Raw genomic sequence first — 23454 nt, 5'->3', positions numbered from 1 at the left:
ATGTATATTAAAATCTGAGATCCACTTTTTCTTTCAGACAATATATATCTATTCTGTGTAGTGATTCCAAATGTAATCTACCTCCCACAAACAGCAGATGGCTCCATGTAGCAGTGAAAGAATGATAAAAGTCCTAAAGATCAAGCTGTCAAAATTGATCTTTCCAAAAATAACTCTAATTTTCTAATTAGCTTTATAATAGTGACAGATCATTGAAAAGACTTATTTGAAAATTCACTTCAGATGAAGTTTCTTTTGAGTCAGCCTTGCTGACCAGAAATTGTGTGAGGAAATAAAAGAGGAAAGAGGTAGCCTTATTTATAAAAAGTCTGCTGCAAATCAATTTACAAATAGAGGTATAAGTCTCTAACATAAATCTTTACATGAAAACCCCAACCCAGCAGAGATTTCTGGAAGAATAAAGAGTCAAAGGGGAAATGCTAACTGCAAATTATTAAACAAGCAAACAAATCTAATATATACATTTAGAACCATAAAATAATTATTATTGCTTCAAAACTGATTTTGGTCAATAGAAATAACTTGTGCTATTGTCACCTACCGCTCATGCTGAACTATACTTTTTGCTACCACATTGCATCACATTCTTTTCTTTGACTCCAAAACTCCCAAGCCTGGTCCCAGAACACAATAAAAATCTAGGAAGCATAGTCAGTCTAAATCAGAGGATAGGTGAGCCCTGCCCTTCTCTGACCAGTAAGCCAAGCGATAGACATTTCCGCAGAGGCCATCCTTGGAAATGTAAAGTACCTGGACTATCTTTTTTAATAGACAGGAAAGAGATGCCATAGACACAATTTCTATACAATTATAGAAGGAAGGCGAAATGTTAAAAGACAAAGATATAAAAGTAAAGTGATATAAAAGGTTATACATTATTGATGCTTCCTATTTGTAAGTCTAAATTCTACTCTCTTTTTCCAAACAGAGAACTTGTGAGGGAGAAAATAGATCATGTTCTCAGAAGGTAAAACAAACAAACAAACCAGCAACAAAACATCAAAAATGCCCTGCAGTATATTCCTCTTCCTCAACCTTTAAACGATCTATGTAGTGCTTGGGGAAAGGGTATTTATTTTCCTGTTCCAGACAGGTATTTTACCTGGGTAAGATACAGCAATAATACCTCTTAAGAGTTTAACTCACAGTAACCTTTGACCTTCAATTGCACAAGTTCATTTGAGGACCAAACAATAAATAAAGGACAATGAATATCCGTGTAACAAATGCTCTTGGCCACAGGTAGGCGCTCTTTTCTGATTCAATTCAATCCTAATTCGCCCGATCTCATCTTTCCTCATCAAGCAGTCAGAGTTCATCAAAGAGCCTGCCAATCCCTAACCATGCCTTAACAACGATCATGGCCTCTATTTCTGAAATATAAATTCATCTACCACCTTTCATCTCCTCTGCTGACACTTTCGATGATCAACCATCATTTCTTACGTGGGTATAGTCCAGGGGTGGGCAAACTTTTTGACCTTTTTGACTCGAGGGCCACAATGGGTTCTTAAACTGGACCGGAGGGCCAGAACAAAAGCATGGATGGAGTGTTTGTGTGAACTAATATAAATTCAAAGTAAACATCATTACATAAAAGGGTACGGTCTTTTTTTTTTTTAGTTTTATTCATTTCAAACGGGCCGGATCCAGCCCGCTGGCCGTAGTTTGCCCACGGCTGGATAGCCCCTAACTGATCTCCCTGATCTCCTTATCTCCCTTTAATGCATTCACAACAGCCGTAGTCATCTCTGAAACATTTAAATCAGACCATGCCGTTCCATGCTTAAAGATCTCCAATGGCTTCTCACTGCACTTGGGATGGAATCACATGTCCTCCTCAATGTGATCGACAAGCTCGGGTTCCACTGGGTCCACCTACCTCTTCTTGACCAACTGCTCTCTGTATTCCAGAAGTTCTGGCCTTCTTTTAGTTCCTCCCACCTGAAGCCTCACACGCATTTCCCCCACCTATCATTGGGAATTCTCCTACTCATTTCTCAGATCTCAGCTTTAAATGTCACTTACTCAGAGAGACCATTCTTGAAACCCTGATCTAAAATAGGCTTACTTATTACAAAATTTGAGGCAGCTTGTACTTTCCCTTCATAGCATTTACTATCATGTATAATCATATTAATATCTGTTAAGTCAATCTGGTCTAATGTGACATTTGAAACCACCATTTCCTTATTTCTTTCAGGATATCTGTCCATTGACATTAGTGGGGTATTAAAGTTCCCACTATTGTTGTATTCTCCCTTTATATCCACTAATATTTGCTTTATATATTTAGGTGCTGCTGTGTTAGGTGTGTAGATTATAATCATGTATGTTTTTGTATTTTTGAATTATCTGTCTTCCCATTAGCTTGTTAGCTCCATGGATGCAAAGACAATGTCTGTTCCATTGACCATGGCATCTATTAGGTCTAGCACAATGCCAGGACACATAAGGTGTTCACTATTTATTAAATAAATTAATGATGGATGAATAAATAAGATATTCTTTTTAGTGAGCATCACTGGTCCCTGCATGTTGAATTGATGAGCTATGAGTTATCAATTTTCTAGAGACAAAAGACAAAGCCTCACTTCTAAACAATTTGGAAGCATATGCTGCTCCATTTTTTGCTTTCTTGGCATCCTTCTAACTGCCTTAAGTACTGAAATTAGAGTCATCCACTTTTCACACCTTTTTAATGCTTTTGAAATTACTCATGAGTCCCTTTAGACTCTCATATAAGCCTTTAATTACCCAACTATTTAAACTAGTTATACTCCTGTCTTAATGCAATACACTAACGAATGTATTCTATGAATCCCTTCTCCCCTAATATAAGAAACCACATAAAAGAAAAGGCTATAAAAAGAAATCTAATCTAAAATTTTTGCTAATATTTGTAATTTGTTCCTTCTCATATAATTCCACAAAAATGTAGTACTGTTAGATGATTTGGCATCATACCACATACTCTTTCATATACTTACTGCAAAAGATAAAAGGCACAATTGCTAGAGGACAGACTCATAAAAGCCACAATGCATAGTATCAGCATTCCTCCTTTTTATTTGTTTTGTTTGTTTGTTTGTTTGTTTATGGTATAGTTAACATTTTATATAGGTTTCAGATGTATCACATAATGATTCAATACCTTTATACACTGCTAAATGATCACCACAATAAGTCTAGTTACCGTTCGTCACCATACAGAGTTATATTTTTGTGTATGTGATGAGAACTTTTAACATTTAATCTCTTAGCAACTTTCAAATATGCTTATAACTCTAGTCACCATGCTGTACATCACAATTCCAGAACTTATTTAGTTTATAACTAGAAGTTTGTACCTTTTAAATCCCATCATGCATTTCATCCACATCCCACAGCCCCCTATTTTGGCAACCACCGATATCTTCTCTATGTAAGAAACTAGACTACTGTCTTACACCAGACACACATATTAATTCAAAATGGATTAAAGACTTGAATTGTAAGACCCGTAACCATAAAAAATCATAGAAGAAAACAAGCTCCTTGACATTGGTCTTGGCAATGATTTTTTGGATCTGACTTCAAAATCGGAGGCAATGAAAGCAAAAATAAATGGGACTACATCAGACTACAAAGCTTCTGCACATTGAAGGAGGTCAGCATTTATTCTGAATGTTTTTATTCCCACTGAATATATGTTGGTTGATATTACCACACAACTATTTTGGCTCCCCCAGAAATATCTTTCTAAAACATGTATGTCATCATGACATTACCCTAATATAAACTTCCAGTGGCTTCGAATTTTTATAACTGTGCTTCCTGAACCTGAGGCACAGCATGAGATTTTTTTTAAAAAAAGGGAAAATCTAGTCACATTCATGTTTCCACACCCTAATTGAACAAAATTTTGTCCTATAGCATACTATTGGGCTTATAATATAACAAAATGATTATAATAAACCATTCATATATATGTAGAATCTTTTAAACTTCATCATGTGTTTTTACTGTCAAAGAAAGAAATAGGCTTAAAGTAAGACTGCCTGATATCAAGCATACAGAATTTATGAAATACCAAGGCACACCTTCTCTATTTTTTTTTTAAAAAAAAGCATTTGTGAATATGATTTTTAAAAAGCTTTGATACTTTGAGAAAAGGTAAGTTTTAGATTTTCAAAAGGCATTTTTAAGCTTAATATATGTATGTATATATGTATACATAATATGTATAAGCTTAATATATATGTATATGTATATACATATAGATATAAGTAAGTTTTAGATTTTCAAAAGACATTTTTAAGCTTAATATATGTATGTATATATAATATGTATAAGCTTAATATATATGTATATATGTATATATTATTACTATTAGTGATCACATATCAATTTCTGACCTAGTGAAAGTAAAAATCTGAAAAAGCTCCCCTCCTCCCCCAAATAGTCTATACTGGAAGAATGCAAATTCATCTTCATTCCTTATGTGGTAACTACTAACCCTAAAAGGTTCTGTCTTATTCTTCACCTAAATCTCCATGAAATGAAATATCTGCCTATTTTTCATCATAATTTGTCCTGCTGTAACACTGTTGTAAAACAAACCTGATCCAGACACTAGTGCTGAGGAAGTTGAGCTGTTAAAACACTCATCTGTTCTCTGTCAACTTGGCATTGTTGATAAACTCTTGGTAACATCTGAGTAAATAGCTTTGCAAAAATCAGCAGACCAGGTTTTTACTCCCAGAGTCACCATTGACAATACAGCAACCACAAAAACATAGTTGGATATTTCCCTTAAGTTTTGTGTTTCTCTCAATTAATTACCTTGAACTATTACTTTATTTCTAGAATTTGTCAAAATAATAAATTTTAAGAGATGAAAGTGTGCACTATCTCACGTCTCTCCATCTCCCTCTTCTTAATCCTTCAGAGAAAGGTCTCTGCCTGTATAACTCAGTAAGTATGAGAGGGGCCAGAAAGTAGTTCCCCAATAACTCTTTGGTACTGCTGCTGCTGGTAATTAAAATCATCAAAAAGCATATATCCTTTAGCCCAAACACATTTCTGTATATAAGTACAAAAAACTGTTAAATCAGCATTCCCTAAACTTGGAAAATTAAAAAATTCGGGGACATCTGTTAAACATGCAGATTATTAGGGCCATATCCTCAAGAATCTTAACTCCAAGATGGGCCTATAAGGTTTGTATATTTAACAAGCACTTCTCAATTCCCCCAAGTTATTTTTTAATATATTTTTATTTATTTCAGAGAGGAAGGTAGTGGGAGAGATAGAAACATCAATGATGAGAGAGGATCATTGATTGGCTGCTTCCTGCACACCCAACACCGGGAATCAAGCCCACAATCCAGGCATGTGCCCCGACCGGGAATCAAACTGTGACCTCCTGGTTCATAGGTCTATGCTCAACCACTGAGCAACACCAGCTGGGCCCAAGTTATTTTTTAAACTGAAATATAATTGTAATTCAAAAAGCATAAAATCCACCCTTTAACAGTACACAATTCAGAGGTTTTTCAGTATATTTACAAGGTTATACAATCAACTCCATTATCTAATTTCAGAACATTTCATTACCCGAAGAGCAGTGAAGCCCCAAGAACAAGAACTAGATCATATTTCTAGATGGGTGAATAGGCAAAGTAATATCTGCCTGCTAAAGGTGATCTGTTTTTCAGAAGCCTGAAAATTTCATATATTTCAAGGTTGACTCATGGTATTTGAATATTCACTTCAACCCACAGTCACTTATTTTAAGCTATTTACTTTTCAAGTGGAAAGCTTATCTACACTAATAAAAGAGAAACATGGTAATTGGCGTACGACCGCTACCCTTCCCATTGGCTAATCAGCATATCCTTATGCAAATTAACTGTCAGCCAAGATGGCGGCCGGCAGCCAGGCAGCTGGAAGCTAACAGGAGGCTTGCTTCCTTCAGTGACTGCAGACTCCAACGTTCCCCGCCTGACTTGCCGGCCTCTGAGCTTCAGTTGGAAACATAGTAACATTTATAGAAGATAAACAAAACTCCAGAAACCTCCTGTCAGTCAGCTGGGATCTCAGAGCTGGAGTCGCAACACTGTTTCAAATACAGAAAACAAAGGCCAGAAACCTGCTTTCGGCCGAGCCTCAGAGAAAGCCGGCTCTCAGCTCCAGATACAGCCATAGAAGGTAAATAAATGCCAGAATAATAAAAAAAAGAAAAAAAGGAGAGGTTTGGAGCTCCAGTCGCCCGCCAGCCTGAAAATGGCCCTCAGCCCCTCACCCAGACTGGCCAGGCACCCCAGTGGGGACCCCCACCCTGAAGCAACAAGATGGCGGCTAATTTGCATACTGAAGGCAGGCGGCAGCAGGCAAGGCTGTCTGCGGTCTGGGACCCGGATCTGTGACCCTGCCGGGCGGGATCAGCAGAGCTGCAAGGCCTCCCGGCACCGGGATCAGCGTGACAGGGGGCAGCGCCCAAACCCCCTGATCGCCCTGCGGCTCTGTGTGTGACAGGGGGCAGCGCCCCAACCCCCTGATCGGCCCTGCTCTGTGGGTGATAGAGGGCGGCACCCCAACCCCCCCCCCCCCCACGGGCCCTGCTCTATGTGAGACGGGGTAGAGCCATAACCTCCCCATCGGCCCTGCCCTGAGTGTGACAGTGGCAGCGCCCCAACCCCCTGATTGCCCTGCGGCTCTGTGTGTGACAGGGGGCGGTGCCCCAACTCCCCTATTGGCCCTACTCTTTGCGTGACAGGGTGCAGCTCCTCAACCCCCTGATTGGCCCTGCTCTGTGCGTGACAGGGGGGAGCTCCCAAAACCCCTGATTGGCCCTGCTCTGTGAGTGACAGGGGGGAGCTCCCCAACCCCCTGATCGGCCCTCCTCTGTGTGTGACAGGGTACGGAGCCCCAACCCCCCTGATGGTCCCTGCTCTGTGTGTGACAGGGGGCAGCGCCCCAACCCCCTGATCGGCCCTGCTCTGTGCGTGACAGGGGGCAGCGCCCCAACCCCCTGATCGGCCCTGCTCTGTGTGTGACAGGGGGTGGCGCCGCAACTTCCCTATCGACCCTGCCTTGAGTGTGACAGGGGTCGGTGCCCCAACCCCCCAATCGGCTCTACCCTGAGCGTGACTAGGGGTGGCATCGCAACCTCCCCATCCGCCCTGCTCTGTGCATGACAGGGGGCGGCGCCCCAACTCCCCAATCGGCCCTGCTCTGAGCCCGACCAGGGGCTGCACCTAGGGATTGGGCCTGCCCTCTGCCACCCAGGAGCAGGCCTAAGCCAGCAGGTCGTTATCTCCCGAGGGGTCCCAGACTGCAAGAGGGCACAGGCCAGGCTGAGGGACCCCCTCTCCCCCCCGAGTGCACAAATTTTTGTGCACCGGGCCTCTAGTTAATTATAAGATAAAATGTGCTTTGATTCTAAAAGAGCATTTAAAGTATAGACTATATCAGTTCTATCAGATATCTATCTTTCATCCTACAAAGGGAGGGAAAGAGAAATTCTGAATATTAAGAATATACTAATTTTTCTCTGTATTAAAAAGTCTTGTGGACAAAATGGATTCTTGCCTATCTGCTGATTAGCATAAACAAGAGATCTAGTCAGAGGTAGTATATACATATTTCACCAGAATGTTGGAGAACAACTAGACCGTGATCACTAAATGCTTTAAGTAAGAAACAACCACCAGACTGTGACGCAACCCAAAATGAAATCCAATAGGTCAATGAGGCACTGGAACATACAGGAAATTGTTCTTTTCAATGGAAAGTTTTCTGGCATTATTCGTCAGCAAAAAAGAGCAAAATGGGCTGTTTACTAGGCCATGGACAAAAATCAAAATGTCAAGTGGACTTCTAAAAACAAGATAAAACTTCTGAAAACCATGATAAGACAATCCAAAAAGCAGGACCAGAAGGTCCCATTATGCTGCTTTTTAACTAATGCAATCAGCAATTCTAGTGATGGTCGCTGGACATTTATTGTACATTTAGATATAATGTAGAGGCCCTGGATAATGATGAAAAGGTCAAACCATTATTTGGTTAAAATGTCAAACAATGGATGCTGATGGTAAAGTACCTGTAGAAGGAAGCTAGAGAAGAATACCAGAGAAAACCATTTTTTAAAAAAATATATTTTATTGATTTTTTACAGAGAGGAAGGGAGAGAGAGATAGAGAGTTAGAAACATCGATGAGAGAGAAACATCGACCAGCTGCCTCCTGCACATCTCCCACTGGGGATGTGCCCACAACCCAGGTACATGCCCTTGACCGGAATCGAACCTGGGACCTTTCAGTCCGCAGGCCGACGCTCTATCCACTGAGCCAAACCGGTTTTGGCAAGAAAACCATTTCATTGTGAAATTCTGCTAGATCATAGAAGGAGCACCTGGAATACGATGTCAATAGTCTTGGACAGAGAGACCCCAACTGATGTTATGAATTGATATGACTTTCGCCTTTAAAAGACAGTAGGTAATGGGGGCTTCTTCAGAGAAGCAAAGCCCATTGGTCTATTTGCTATGGAGATGGACAAGAATAATCAGGCTATCTGCCCATGTAAATTTAAAAAAAAAACAAACAAACAAACACTATTTCTAAGTTGGCTAATTTAGAAGCTGAGAAAAATGAAGGACAGCCATCTGTTTGGAGAAGGTAAGAACAAGTGGGAGAAAGTACGTAAGGCTTTTAGTACAGTGTATGGCCCAGAAATACTCGCCAGAAATGCTTTCCAGTATGCTGCCCTCAAATCTTTGAGACTTAAAAAAGGAAGCTTGAGAGTTTATCAGCAAAAATTGGGTATGAATAAAACTAGATGGTGAGGCCAAGTAACTACTCTCCAAAACAAGTTCTCATTTTCAACTACTTCCAGCTGATACTGTGTGCTAGATTTCCTTCTCTAATGTGCAATCTAAATAATTTATAAATTGGGGGACCATTATTACTAATAATTGCAGTGGAGGTCTTTAAACAAGTATTTGTTAGATGCTTTCACAATCCAATTTCTAGACAATGGAAAGCATTGAAATATTTTATATCACTTTGTGGATAATCACTATGCTGCCATAACTCAAAACCCTAACAGCAAAAACTATACCATGAAAATAATTTGGGACACTGCTACCACTTCAACCCTGAGAGCCATAATTTTCAAGATTATACTCTATATTAAAACTATTCTGCTTGCATTCTAATTAAATAAATATTTATGGCTGGATAATATGTAGCTTGTTTTTAAGATGCATTCGAGTTTTATTTAATAAATATTATATTTATCAACTGCCAAATTTCAAAGCAGGCAACACTAAGAATTCTAGTCTATGAGGTATATGCACACTAGAAATGCTTTATTGTGCCAGATCCACCAATGGCACAGAAAATCATCCTATAGAATGACTCACCCCAAGACTACCCCTTACCACAGCATATTGGACAAGAGATGGACAGCTAGTGTAAGGTGACCCATACTTGTGACTTGGACTATCCAAGCTTATTTTAAAGTATGAGCAGGACCAATTAGGCAATCCTATTTGGCAAGAGCTGTTGATAATAGAGTTGAATGGTCCTAGTAGGTCTTTCTGAAATATTGTAGGCCCTGTGCAAAACAAAGCTACAAAGAAGTAGGTCAAGAAATAAGGGAGAACACCTAATTCATAGAGAGAGACAGAGAGCAATATAGATGAGTGCCTGGAGTCTCTTTGGCACCACATAAGTCTTCTTTTCCCCCCCCGTTCATAACGTATTTAAATGTAGACAATAAAAATAATTTCATCCATTAATTCTTTGTTATAAATTGGGGGACCATTATTACTAATAATTGCAGTGGAGGTCTTTAAACAAGTATTTGTTAGATGCTTTCACAATCCAATTTTTTTCTTCAACAGATTATTTCTTATGTATCTACAAGCTGAGTAGCTATATGGCAGTTCACAAAAGAGACATGGCTTCTCTTTTTGGAAATTTATAATCTAGGGGAAGAAATAGAAATTTGAAAAATAATACACAGGGTGCTATCAGAGAGAGTAAAAGGAAGGACCTATTTAGAGATGGGTGGTCAGGGAAAGCTTCTCAGAAGAAGTAACATTTAACCTTAGACTTGAAGGAGTTAGCCAGGTAAACAGTGATGAATACACTCTAGGCAGAAGGGGAAAAATGTACAAATGGTTTCAACCTGAGCAGATCTTAAGTGTTCCAGAAAGTAAAAGTGGACCAGTGTTGAAGTACAGTGAGGAAGAGGAAGATTGACCCTAAGATACCACTGGCAGGAAGGAAGAGCAAGAATACAGGCCAAATAAGACGATGTGAGGTTTATTCAGTGGGAAACTACTGAAGGGTTCTAAGCAGAGGAGTGATATGATCTGATAGGTATTTTATGAAAATCTCTCTGGATGCAATGGAGAAGAATAGAATAAAAGATACATGGTGTCAAGTGGAAAAACCACTTGGGAGGTTACTGAATAGGATATGATACTCGGTTGGAGACAGAAAAAGATTTCAAGATCTATTTTGGAATTAAGAATAAACATATGACCCAGCAATCCCTCTCCTGGGTATATACCCAAAAAACTCAAAAAAATGTATGCACCCCTATGTTCATAGTGCATTATTCACAGTGGCCAAGACATGGAGACAACCAACATGTCCTGCAAAGGAGGATTGGATAAAGAAGATATGGCACATATACACAATGGAATACTATCCAACCATAAGAAAAGATGAAATACTGCCATTTGTGACAACATGGATGGACCTTGAGAATATGCTAAATGAAGTAAGTCAGTCAGAAAAAGCTAAGAACCATATGATTTCACTCATATGTGGGATATAAAACTGAAACTCATGGACACAAACAGCAGTGTGGTGGTTGCCAGAGGGAAGGGAGTAGCGGGGGTTGAGGGTGAAGGGGGCCTAATATATGGCGATGGATGATGATCTGACTTTGGGTAGTAGGCACACAGTGCAATATATAGATCTTTTATCATAAAAATGTACACTTGAAACCTATATGATCCTACTTACCAATGTCACCCCAATAAATTTAATTTAAAAAAAGATCTATTTTGGAAGTAGACTTGCTAAACTAGCATTTCCAAATATGTTCAATTATAAAGTGCTGAGAGATACATACATATGTAGTAAAATGCATGCAAGGGAATGATAAACATTGAATTCTGTATAACGGTTCCTCTGAGGAAGGCAAAGGAGGGTATGGTTAGGAAGATGTAGTAATACACAAAGCTAATCTTGTTACTGTTTTATTTCTTAACAAGAGAGGTAGAGATACACACAGAAGCTCACTATATGTCTTAATGGTTCTTTTGTGGGTTTTAAATATTCAATCATAAAAATAAGAGAATATGTTTAGTTATTTTATTCAATCCATAATACAGTTTACCTGTCATGAGTTTTTCTGCAATAAAAAATACTATAAAGTAACTTTAGTTATTCCAATTCATGAACTGTAAGATTTTTTCCTAGGAAAAAAAATCAGTTACCCTCTGACTTTAAGTCAGTGATCTTTGTGTTGATAATGAGAACCAAACCAACAGCAAATAAAAGCTGTAGGTTACTATGTATCCGGTCTTTATGAGTCTTCAGAGTCATGTGGGTCTGATTTTATTGTAATAAAGTACCACTCCTTTTTATAGCAGTAAATATGTACTTTTATTTTAAAGTACTAGGTCTGACATGCTTACTCCCCCATTGATTGTTTTTTATAATTATTCCACCCTCTATATGCCTTAAATGCCCCCTAAAGGTACCAAAACCTACATCTAGAACAAACATTGCAGAGAAATGGTAATGTAAGCATTGCCTGAATAAAGCACATAACAGTAATATTCCCAGTCACTCCACAACATCATGTCTCCAAGATGTTCCGTGAAGTGTAGAAGCTGCACAACCAGCCATACTTCCCTCTCATCACTACATTAAATGAAAAAAATGTGATGAATAAAACTTACCCCAGATGATCCATCAGCACTTCATATCCAGAATTCAACCACTTTCACCACCTCCAGTGCCAATAAAGTGGTCCAAGCAGCCCAGATTACTACAATTGCCTCCTAATGGTCTCCGACTCCTCCCACAACTGTGCAACTTGTGTGATCATATATCAGAGCATGTAACTCATACTCAAAACTCTCCAGTGGTTCCCCATCTCAGTCCAATACAACCTAAATTCTCTACAATGGTCAAAAGGTTCTATTAAAATCTGCCACATTTCTTCCTTCCTTTGTTTTTCTCCATAGTACTTATCAGCTTTGATCTACTACATAGTCTACTTAGTCATTTGTTTGTTGTCTGTCTCTTCTACAAGGATAAAACCTTAATGAGGGCAAGAGTTCTATCTGCTTTTTCTTTACTGCTCTATCCCCAAACTTGAATGGTGTCAGCATTTAATATATTTTTGTTGAATGAATGAATAAGTAAATATTCTTCTAAAAGTCACCAGAAGCACAAGCACAATGGTTCTGCCATTTTAACCATTTTAATGGTTCTGCCTCTTGTGTAATGACAAAATTAATGAAAACACAAGAGAGAGCTATAATACAACTGATGTGAGAACCACAAAGAGCTTATAGGTGAGAAAGAAGTTAGGGTCCAGAAATAAAATTTTAGAGAGAGTGTATTCTATTCCTGAAGATTTCTATTGCTAAGTAAAAATTTAAAGTAGCCTATACAGTATTTATTGGTTAGTCAAAAATCTCTTCCCTACTCTTGTGGCCAATTACTACTCTTAAAGTTTTCTGAAAGTTTTATATTTATGTTAGAATTCTTAATCTTCCTTATATCAGCCCATTCTGATGTTTTTTATATTCAATGTATTACTTGATAAAGGTGTTAATTAATGCTACTGTAGTAAGCATATTGCAATATATAACCAACATATATCAAACCAACAGGTTATATACCTCAAACTTAGAAAATGTTAAATCAACTATATCTCAATTTTAAAAAATTCAATATATTACTGTTTGAGGGAGGAAATTGGGGCAAAGAGTAAGAATATTATATAACAAATCTACTCTTCAGATAACAGCTTCCGAAAATTGCCTTGAAAGGGGGATTATACCTGGTGGTATTTAATAAGATATTTTTAACTTTTTTTCATTATCCTAAGAAGAAAGGAGAGGTAAGAAATATACTCGAATTTGAAAGATCAATGATTTCCTTTAATTTCATGAAATACCAAGTTACTATATAAAGCTGAATATGTTTGCTACTCTAAAAATTGAACTATCTGGGAAGAGTCAACTTCAAACCCCAGCTGTCAGTTATCATGTCAAGACTAAAAGAAATACTGTTTTCCTTATGTCTTTTGAAAGAAGGTAGTAAAAATACTTTTGGAAGACTCCTTAAATCACACACACACACAAAAAAAAATAGAATGGCCTAGCCCCGTGGTTGGCAGACTGTGGCTCGCGAGCCACATGCGGCTCTTTGGCCCCTTGAGTGTGGCTCTTCCTAAGCCTTAGGAGTACCCTAATTAAGTTAAAAACAATGTACCTACCTATATAGTTTAAGTTTAAAAAATTTGGCTTTCAAAAGAAATTTCAATCGTTGTACTGTTGATATTTGGCTCTGTTGACTAATGAGTTTGCCGACCACTGGCCTAGCCAGTTTGGCTCAGTGGATAGAGTGTCAGCCCTCAGACTGAAAGGTCCCGGGTTCAGTTACACTCAAGGGCATGTACCTTGGTTGCAGGTTCCCCGGCCCTGGCTGGGGTGCATGCAGGAGGCAACCAATTGATGTGTCTCTTTCACATTAATGTTTCTCTTTGTCTCTCCCTCTTCCTTCCACTCTCTCTAAATATCAATGGGAAAATATCCTCAGGCGAGGAAAAAAAAAAAAGAAAGAAATAGAATGAAACTTCCATTAAGGTTAATGGCTAAAATTTTGATTTTAGCAAAGATGCATCTCTACTGGGAGTGTTGTTAGAAAGGTAATAAAGAATCAATAGCTACTTGACCCTCTCTTAAGAATCTCTGTAGTCAGCTAGTTAATTGAAGAAATTGAGAGCAACTAAAAGGATTACACAGGTAGAATTGAGGATAATATTAACTGACTATTTACTGTATAACAGGCACAGTGCTAAGTACCTTATTATTCATAATTTCATATAATCATTATGTAAACCTGGGAGGTAGATATATTGTTAGCTTCATTTAACACATGAAGAAACTGAGACACATATAGGTCAAGTAACATGAAGGTGATATAGGAAGGATTAACTAAAAAGCCAAATATCTTAACTCCAATATTAAACTATCTCTATGTTGCTTCTGCTATAACTGAGTACATGGCTAGATTTTCCCCATCAGGCTGACTTCTCTCATAAAAGCACAGAAGCGATTCTGCTCTTACATCCACTCTTAGTCCCATCCAAATACAACTTCAGAGACCAAGTAAATTACTTCAGACACCAAATGAATTGTATTTTGTTTCATATTCATGAACTCTAATCTGCTCCAGGACCTGTTCTCTTAAAAAATAAAAAAATAAATAAATAAAACAAAACCTGCCCTTGACCATAAGGAAGACTTTCAGTGAATAAAAACAACTCAAATTAAAATGTTCAAAATATTTTGGAAAACTGCTTGGTGGCATCTATAAACTTTAGTGCTTGGGTGCCCTAACCCAGCAATTCCAAAAAAGTCATATGTATGCTTGCTTACCAAAAGACTAGTCCAAGAATGTTCACAGCAACACTATTCATAATAGCCCTAATCTGGAAACGACCCAAATGCCCTTCAACAATAGCATGAAGAATGAGGAAATGGTGGTATATTCACGATGGAACAAACAAACCATGGCCACATGCAACTACCTAGATGAAACTCATAAGCATAATGATAAATGAAAAAGCTAGACAAGAAAGAGTTCCTATTGTGTGACTCCATTTATATACAGTTCAAAAACAATCAAAACTAATCTATGGCATTAAAAGTCAGGATAGTAATGACTCTTCAGAGGGGTAATAACTGAAGAGGCAGTAAAAGGGAGGAGGGCCTCTGAAAAGTTTTTGAAAAATTAACACTTTTCCATCTGAGAATTTCCTAGCCTTCCATTTGTAACTAAACATTAATTCATAACTATCAAGATTTAAATTATGTCCTTAACAAATAGAGAATATGACAAAAAACATAAATGGTACCATAGTCTTAAATAGAATAAAATATTTAGAATATTTTATTACATGTGAAAGAATAGCTTTAGTATAAATATTTTATTAACTACAAGAAGGAAATGGGCAAAGAGAAAACACAGACAGGCAGGAAATAAAAGTTTATCTAAAAATTTCCTTTGCAAAATAATACTCTGACAAAGATGAGTTAGTGGAAAGAACAAATATCCTGAAGCATACTCCAATATTGTTCCCAATACGGTTTGTTTTACAAAGCTACTTTGCTCTTTTAAGGTTTGTTATTTATTTCCCTGGTTAACATAATGTTGTGATTACAACCTACTCCGTGTTTTGGAGAGCTAAGCTATGCAACTTCCTAAAACAGCTACAGAGCATCAGTTTAAGAGAAGGGAAAGTGACATCTATCTACGATGCTCTTATTAATTTTAATGAGCATTAAGATCTTTCAAACACTGTGATTATGAATCACAGTTGACAAGTGATAAGAAGTCTTATAAATTTTCTTTTCCTTGCCATCAACGTTGCTAATTTTTCTTAGCAACTGACATTGGAAATTCAAGTATCTTCAAGATGAAATTTCCTGAAGAACAATATATCTGGGTTCCAGAAGACCCGTGGACAGTGCTCCAATATCAGGTAGAGACGATTTTAGACAGTCACCATTCCAGTGATCACACTGTTTTGACTTTGAATAAGACTTTAGCTCCTAATTCGCATTCTTCCTTTAGGTTAAATTTAGGTAGGCATTTTAGAAACTAATTTGTAAGTAAAACAAGTAGAATTAATGTATTATCAACCAGGTTCTCTAGCTGCTATGCATTCAGAATTTGGGAACTTGTTCTGTGACCCTCGGCAAGACGCTTGACCCTTCTTTATCAAAATATGTTGCAAATCTTTAAAAATCTTACATGCCTACAAAATGCTCTGCACCTTCAAGCACTGTACACCGCCAACTAGAACCTTTGAACCCAGCTATACTCACACAAAATGGTCCCTATCATAGTAGGCTGAGATATAACAATCATGCTTTATACAGCCGATTCATTTTATCTTTCCAAATCTTACTTTTATAGTTAAATTTCTAGGGTGATTAAAATAGACTTTTCTTTTAAGAAAGAGGAAGCTTTATGTAAGAAAAGTAATATAGTAATACAAAACTGCCTAGATTATATTAGGTTTATACTTTTGACTAATTACTCCAACTTTTAAAGTTAAGACAGCTATATTTTTATACACATTTATATTCCCAATTAAAAGATTCTTCTCTCCAGCAACTTTCTATCACTGCTAAGACTCAAACATTTTGATGGTCAGTATATGTGCTATGTATATGTAATACTGCTTATTTCTTTAAGAGAACAAAGTAAATAAATGTAGTCATCTAAGAAACTAAAAGCAATAAAAGAAATAAATACTAGAGATACCTAAGAAATTATGCAAACTAATTTTTGAAATATTTTACTGTCTGAAAATATACCTATATGATACAGAAACTTTACTACTTCTTTATAATCTGGATGGAGTCTCAAACATCATATACAAATAGATATCTTACAAATTGAGGATTTAATTATTATAAAATTTTCACTCTTGGTATATAATTGCATTAGTACTAAAAACACCTGATTCTAAATCATTATTTAACTTTACAGGTCCTTTATATTAGTAGCCCATTATTATACATATGGACTTATGAATTTAACTATGCAAATTTAATTACCACATTTTACTTTGTAGAAATTATATATGCTTTAATATTCTCATTTCTTACAAATAGCAAAATTTCAATTAAAATAGTCTTTACTAAAAATTCAAAGAGAACTTTTTGGTCAGTATTTATAGCTTAATGTCACAGGAAAGAAGAAAATGAAGACCACTTAAACCATTGTGAGCAGAAACAATGCTCTTTCTCTTTGGGCTTAGGTATGAGAGAGGGGGTCACTCTACCTCACAGAGCAGTAAGTCAATGATGTGGAAGACCATGCAGAGCGGGAACTTGGCGGTGAAAAGAGTGAGAAACCACTGGGAAGCATACATATGGGCCTCCAGGTTCAAGTCACAAAAATGGCTGTGCAGGTCCGGTAGCTGCTCCTAAAAGTCAAAGGGGAAGATTTAGTGAGCAGAATGTGGAAGAAGCTTTATTTCCTGCCACAACTGCCATTTATGACAAGCTTCTTATGAACACTTTTCATTTTACTGAAGCAATCCATGAATTGCATAACTACAATGAAGTGATGAGAGGAGGTGGGGATTAGGGACAGACTTGTTATGAACAAGTAACAAAGACCATCTCTTGCTCACTCGACTGGTCTTGTTTCTGAGGAAATGTTCAGATGGCCCACCTGCCTTCTGAAGAACATCGTGACTCCAGGGTCAAGTGACTACCCCCATTCAGGGGTCACCATTTATTTCCCCTTTACCTCTTCTATCTCCCTCACCCACCTCTCCCTCTTGTTCAACTCCTGACTAGTTAGAAAAGAGATGTACTTGTTGTCAACATCATCTGGTTTTTATGCTACCACTTCAGTATATTTTTTTGAAACTTAGAAAAGGCCAAAACATAACCAATATTTTAGAAACCTATCTTTGAGATCTTAAAATAATAGCAAAGTACAGAAACTGCAAGTGTATAATGTATGAAACTGAATGTCTCCTTAAAATGTCTTTATGCTAGTTTTATCTTTTTGCCCAAGCTATGCCAGTAAATGCATTTCAAAAGCGTGAAAGGCCAAGTTCACAGCATTAGGACAGAATTCCCATAACTGAAAGACAAAGGCAAACATAAAAGCCCACTTTCATTTTGTTTTCATAAAAAGACCACAAAAACAAAAAGCCCACTTCTTGTGCAAGATGCTCTTTGAAAAACACCCAAATGTGCCCATCTAGTACTTTAACTGGGGTGTTCAATGGTCATCCAATTAACAGACAGAAGGTGCTAACAGAAAAAATGTGCTTGGGTTTCTTTTTTGTTTCTCCTTGCTAATCCTCACCCGAGGATATTTTCCATGTTTTAGAGCAGTGGTTCTCAACCTGTGGGTCGCAACCCCTTTGGGGGGTCGAACGACCCTTTCACAGGGGTCGCCTAAGACCATCAGAAAACACATATATAATTACATATTGTTTTTGTGATTAATCACTATGCTTTAATTATGTTCAATTTGTAACAATAAAATTGGGGGTCACCACAACATGAGGAACTGTATTAAAGGGTCGCGGCATTAGGAAGGTTGAGAACCACTGTTTTAGAGAGAGAAAGAGAGAAAGAGATAATCATAGCTGTGAGAGAGACACACCAATTGGTTGTCTCTGGCACATGCCCCAACCATGGCCAGGGATCAAACCTACAACCCAAGTATGCCCCCCTGATCAGAAATTGAACCTGTGACCCTTTGATGCATAGGCCGGAGCTCTAACCATTGAGAACACTGGCCTGGGCGTGCTTGGGTTTCTTCATAGTACCATGAACTTGCTATTCAATTATCAGGTACAATTATTTGACTCTCAAAGTGCTTAAGGATAGTGACCTTTAAAAAATATAAGCTTTTGTAATAAGGTGAAAGTGAATAATTCCAAATAAAACTTTTCTTGGAAGAATTAAATCTCTAAAAAAGAGCCGGTAGCCTTTAATGCCCTTAGTTACCAGATCCTCTAAGTTTCTTCCCCACAATGCCCATTTGTCATTGTGCTTACAGTTTATTTGACATCCTTCCATCCTTTTCTTTCTTGTTCACATTTGAGGTCTCCCACCCTCCTATATCCCCTTCTTCCAGGAAAGCTGTCCTTTATCTCACTGCAAACTCTCCATCTTTCACTCCCCTGTTCCCTCAGTCTCCTATTGGCTTCACTTCCCTCTCCAGACACCTGTGGATCTCCAGACAGGCCGTGTCAATTAGTTCCTGCCAGTATCTTCTACTGCCACATCCCACTAACCTTCCTCCCCAACCATTTCACTTTTCCCCAATATGGAATAAATCCTTTCATGAATTTTTTTTCACATTTCTCTTGAGTTTCCAATACCTCATATAGAGAATGCATAGATCCATTATAAAGGTATGATTTCTAATCTCAGTGGAATTTCAAAGCTACTCAATTTTTTTTGTCAGTACTAATCAATAATTTCGCCCTTACAATCTTTTTTATTATGTAATATTTGACATAAATATGTTTCTCACATATATAAATTTATACATACATATTATAAAATAGTAACAACTCTGAGATTAGGAAATTATGTGGGAAAATTTTATTGAACTTATTGGGGTGACATTGGTTAATAAAATTATATAGGTTTTAGATATACAATTATATAATACATCATCTGTATATTGTATTGTGTATTCACTATCCAAAGTCAAGTCTCCTTCTGTCCCCATTTATCTCTTTTTTACCTCTTCTACTTCCCCCACCTCCCCATTCCCTCTTATAAACATCATGCTATTGTCTGTGTCTAAGAGGGTTTTTTTCCTTAGTCCCTTCACCTTATGTGGAAAGATTTTTTAAAGTATGTCTCCACATTACAATATTTTAGGTGTGTTTTACTCTACTATCAATATCTTTCTATCTTTTCAAAATATTCTCTATATGTAGACATAAATATGGTATGGGTACCGGTGCTAATTAATACAGAGAAAACTCTTAAATATTCTTACTCTGTAAATGTCTTTATTTCTTTACAAATAATACTCAACAATCTCTTCATTTTCTTAACTCACTATATTCTCATTCAAAGTGTATTAAAGTTGACTATTTAAAAAGGAAGATAATTTTTAAAATGGTCAAATGGTTAAACAAATATTTTATAATATCAACACCAATGTAGATATTGGTCAGAAACCAAATCCATTTGCTGTAGAATTCTATTAAATTTTCATAAATCATGATTGCTCATCAATCTTATTAGACTTTTTCTATAACACAACCAATCCCTGAGAGATAAAAGTCCCAAACTTTTATTTACCTGCATTAGTCTCTCCAACTGATAAAATTTGCAATGAAGATCTTCAAAGTTGTTTTTGTAGAGATCTCGTAAATGATAGTCATACATGATTTTCACCAAAACACAGAATGCTTGTTCTTCTGGCATCTACAGAAAAACATAAATACAGAGCATGACTGAGTGGAATTTGGCCAGAATGTCAGAAAATTTCCTTCACATTGTTAGTCTTCTACATTAACAGCTGAAGGCCTGTAGTGAATGAAGTTCTTCAGAGCCAGCCTTCTGCATTGCTACAGGTAAAACCTGTTTTCACAGCTTGTAACTTCTTCACTTGAGATGATCTTCCCTCTTTTGTTAATTTAATCATCCTTCATTCATTCATTCATTCATTCACTACATCACCTTAAAAATAGTTAATACAGTCACGTGATTCAAAAATCAAAACAATGTAAAAGTATAAAAGGCAGAAGTCTCACTCCTCTCTATGCCCAGGACACTAACCCCTGTGTCTGACCCCATCTCTTTTGCATAACTTCATAACTATTCTTAATAATGTCTCATGTAACCTGCAAGTGTTTCTCTATGCAAGTGAAATAATTATATTTCTTATTTTATTTTTTCCCTTTTCTACATAAAGGATAGCTGGCTTTTTTCCTCAGTAATATTTCCAAAGAGGGATTGCTGGATCAAGGGATAAACACATTTTTTAGTTTGGATAAATAGTGCAATACTGTTCTCCCAGAATCTTCTTGGTGTTGCTATTTTTCTTTCTATAAAAAACAGTTTTCCAGAAAGAATCTTGTGTGCTTCTATCACTAAGATTCTAATGACCAATAAAATCTAATATACCCTCCCAGAAGTATTTTTTTTGTGAACAGAGAATAAAGTCCGAAATCAAAGAAACAATCTCTAAATTGTGGTGGGACTGAAAAGTACAGATTGGTAGTTACAAAATACACATGGGGATGTAAAGTACAGCATAGGGAATATAGTCAATAATATTGGAATAACTATGTATGGTGCCAGGTGGTCACTGGAAATAACAGGGGGAATACTTTGTAAAGTATACAATTATCTAACCACTATGCTAATACAGAATAATATTTAACGTAAACTGTAATTGAAAAATATAAAAAATTTCAATTAAATAAAAAGAAAAAAAAAGTACAGATGCCCCATGGGGCACTTATAAGAACCTAATAGGTCTGTGACTTCCGAGTTTTAAGCTGTAGAAATGAAAAAGCTACAATGTGATTAACAAAAAGAAAAATATTGGACTCTGTTCCAACTTCCCCCATTGTGTTTACATAAGTGACTTCCTGAGAATCTTTCTTCTTGACCTTATAAGCCCACTCATGCCTCACCACTGGGGCTCCCTGTAATCTGGTCCCCAAAGAAGCACAGAGAAGCTCTCGTGCAGTAAGTGGACATGAGGAGAGATCTGCAATTTTCAGCCCTTATTTGCTTCAATTGCCTGTGTAGGAAAAGACTGGATATCAGTGCCTTGTTCTCAAGAACGTTATAGCATGTGAAAGACCAATGTCCCCTGGCTGGTGTTATACAATTGCAGCTCAATGAATATAGAAATTTTCATTGTCTGTTGCCCGTTTGCTGAGACGGTTTGATTTGGTAACCTAAAAACAGTGCTCTCATACAAAACACACACACACACACACACACACACACACACACACACACCAGTGCTCTCATATAAAACATACAAACACACAAACAGTGCTCTCTATTTCAAGTTAATTTAATTAAAAAAGGCATTTTAAACAAAGGAAGAAATCTTAGTGCAGACTATTTCTAAAGAATGCAACATTATTTTTAAAGAGTTTAAATCAAATTAGTGGATCTCAAAGGGCTTGCTTTAATGAATAGGTAATAATTTGTTATTAGCAAATCCTATATAATAAAGAGGTAATATGCAAATTAACCCTCACGCTGTCACACCGAATCAAGATAGCTGCGCCCACAGCAGAGGCGGGGTTCCCGTAACAAGCGGTAACGAGTGATCAGCAGGGACCTGAGGCTGCATGGCGTTGGGCTGGGGTGGGAGACCTAAGGCTGAGCCCCCCGCCTGGTGGGGCTTGATAGGGGACCTCAGGCTGTGCCCCCCACACCGGCACTGGGTTGGGGGACCTCAGGCTGTACCTCCCTGCCCAGTGAGACTTGACGGGGGACCTCAGACCATGCGCCCCTGCCTGGAGGGGCTTGACGGGGACCTGAGGCCACATCCCTGCCCTGGGCTGGGGGACCTGAAGCCACGCCCCCCACCATGGCACCGGGCTGGGGAACCTGAGGGTGCGCTGGGTACCTGAGGCTGCACCCCCACCTGGCGGGGCTTGACATGGGTGGGGCCGGCCGGGTCTGGATCTCGCCCAATAGGGATGGGGCCGACCAGGTCTGGGTCTCGCGCAATTTTAAGTCACACGCAGGTGGGTGGGGACTTGACTCTGGGTCCTGCAGTTTGCCCCAGACTCTGACAGGAGGAAGATGTTCATATACATTCTACTAATTTTCTTTCATCTCTGACATTTCTATTATAAAGGCAAATAGCACTATTAAAATATTTCCTCTAATTAATTCCCTTTTAATGTGCACGAATTTCATACACCGGGCCACTAGTTAGGTAATAAGTATTTCTGAAACTTTTGAGAATGTATGAAAATGGTCCGCCCTTTAAGTAATTTTAAGTATTCTTCCTACAATCTTATCAATGATATTGTATCATAATGTGGAAAGCTTATTTGAGCAAAGGAAAACCAGAGCTTAGACTCTGTTTAAATACTGCATTAAAAATTCTGAATTAGGAAAATAAAAAATAAATGAGATTTTTTGCCACAGTATATAAAAAATTTAAAAATAAACAAATTGAGGTCTCAATAAGCTGAAAGAATTCAGAGAGACATGTATGCAATATTGTAGTCTCTGTTATTCACTTTAACCTGACAAGATCTTTGCTTTCTTTGACTCCCAAAGCTCTTTGTGACATGTAGTGAAGTTATTTCTATGCTCCTACTAACCCGGGAATGAGCTTTAACTTTGCATCCCCTAAAGATCTTAGCATATAGACTTAAATAAATATCAAGTATTAAATATTTGTTTAGGATAACTTTAGTAAAACTGAATACATCTGCCTTTATCAATGAAGGCATGTAGACTAGTAGGGCAATCGGTGTCACCTGCAAAGATAAGAGCCAGCAAAAATGTAGTGGGAAAGGACAGGTGTGAAAGTGGAAGCAAGAGGCAGCCAAAGGTAACTATATCAGTTCTTGATCTCTTTTAATATGACAAATGCTAAATATAAAAATCTTTTGTATTATCTGTAATTA

The 23454-nt window shown here is 37.6% G+C and overlaps 1 protein-coding gene across 3 annotated transcripts in view; it reads right to left on the bottom strand.

Annotated features, from left to right (window-relative positions):
• Positions 1 to 23454, bottom strand: part of RABGAP1L (RAB GTPase activating protein 1 like) — a 417083-nt gene that overhangs the window by 134079 nt on the left and 259550 nt on the right. For all 3 annotated transcript variants that reach the window (XM_006088927.3, XM_023753953.1, XM_006088928.2), the window contains 2 exons: positions 20138 to 20263; positions 17128 to 17271 (listed from right to left, as the gene is read on the bottom strand). In XM_006088927.3, coding sequence (XP_006088989.1) covers positions 17128 to 17271; positions 20138 to 20263 — 270 coding nt within the window. The remainder of the gene's footprint in view (positions 1 to 17127; positions 17272 to 20137; positions 20264 to 23454) is intronic.

This window comes from Myotis lucifugus, unplaced genomic scaffold (assembly GCF_000147115.1).
Source record: "Myotis lucifugus unplaced genomic scaffold, Myoluc2.0 scaffold_54, whole genome shotgun sequence".
Classification (NCBI taxonomy): Eukaryota; Metazoa; Chordata; class Mammalia; order Chiroptera; family Vespertilionidae; genus Myotis; species Myotis lucifugus.
The sequence above is the reverse complement of the archived record's forward strand: the minus strand, read 5'-3'. Positions and strand labels throughout refer to the sequence as shown.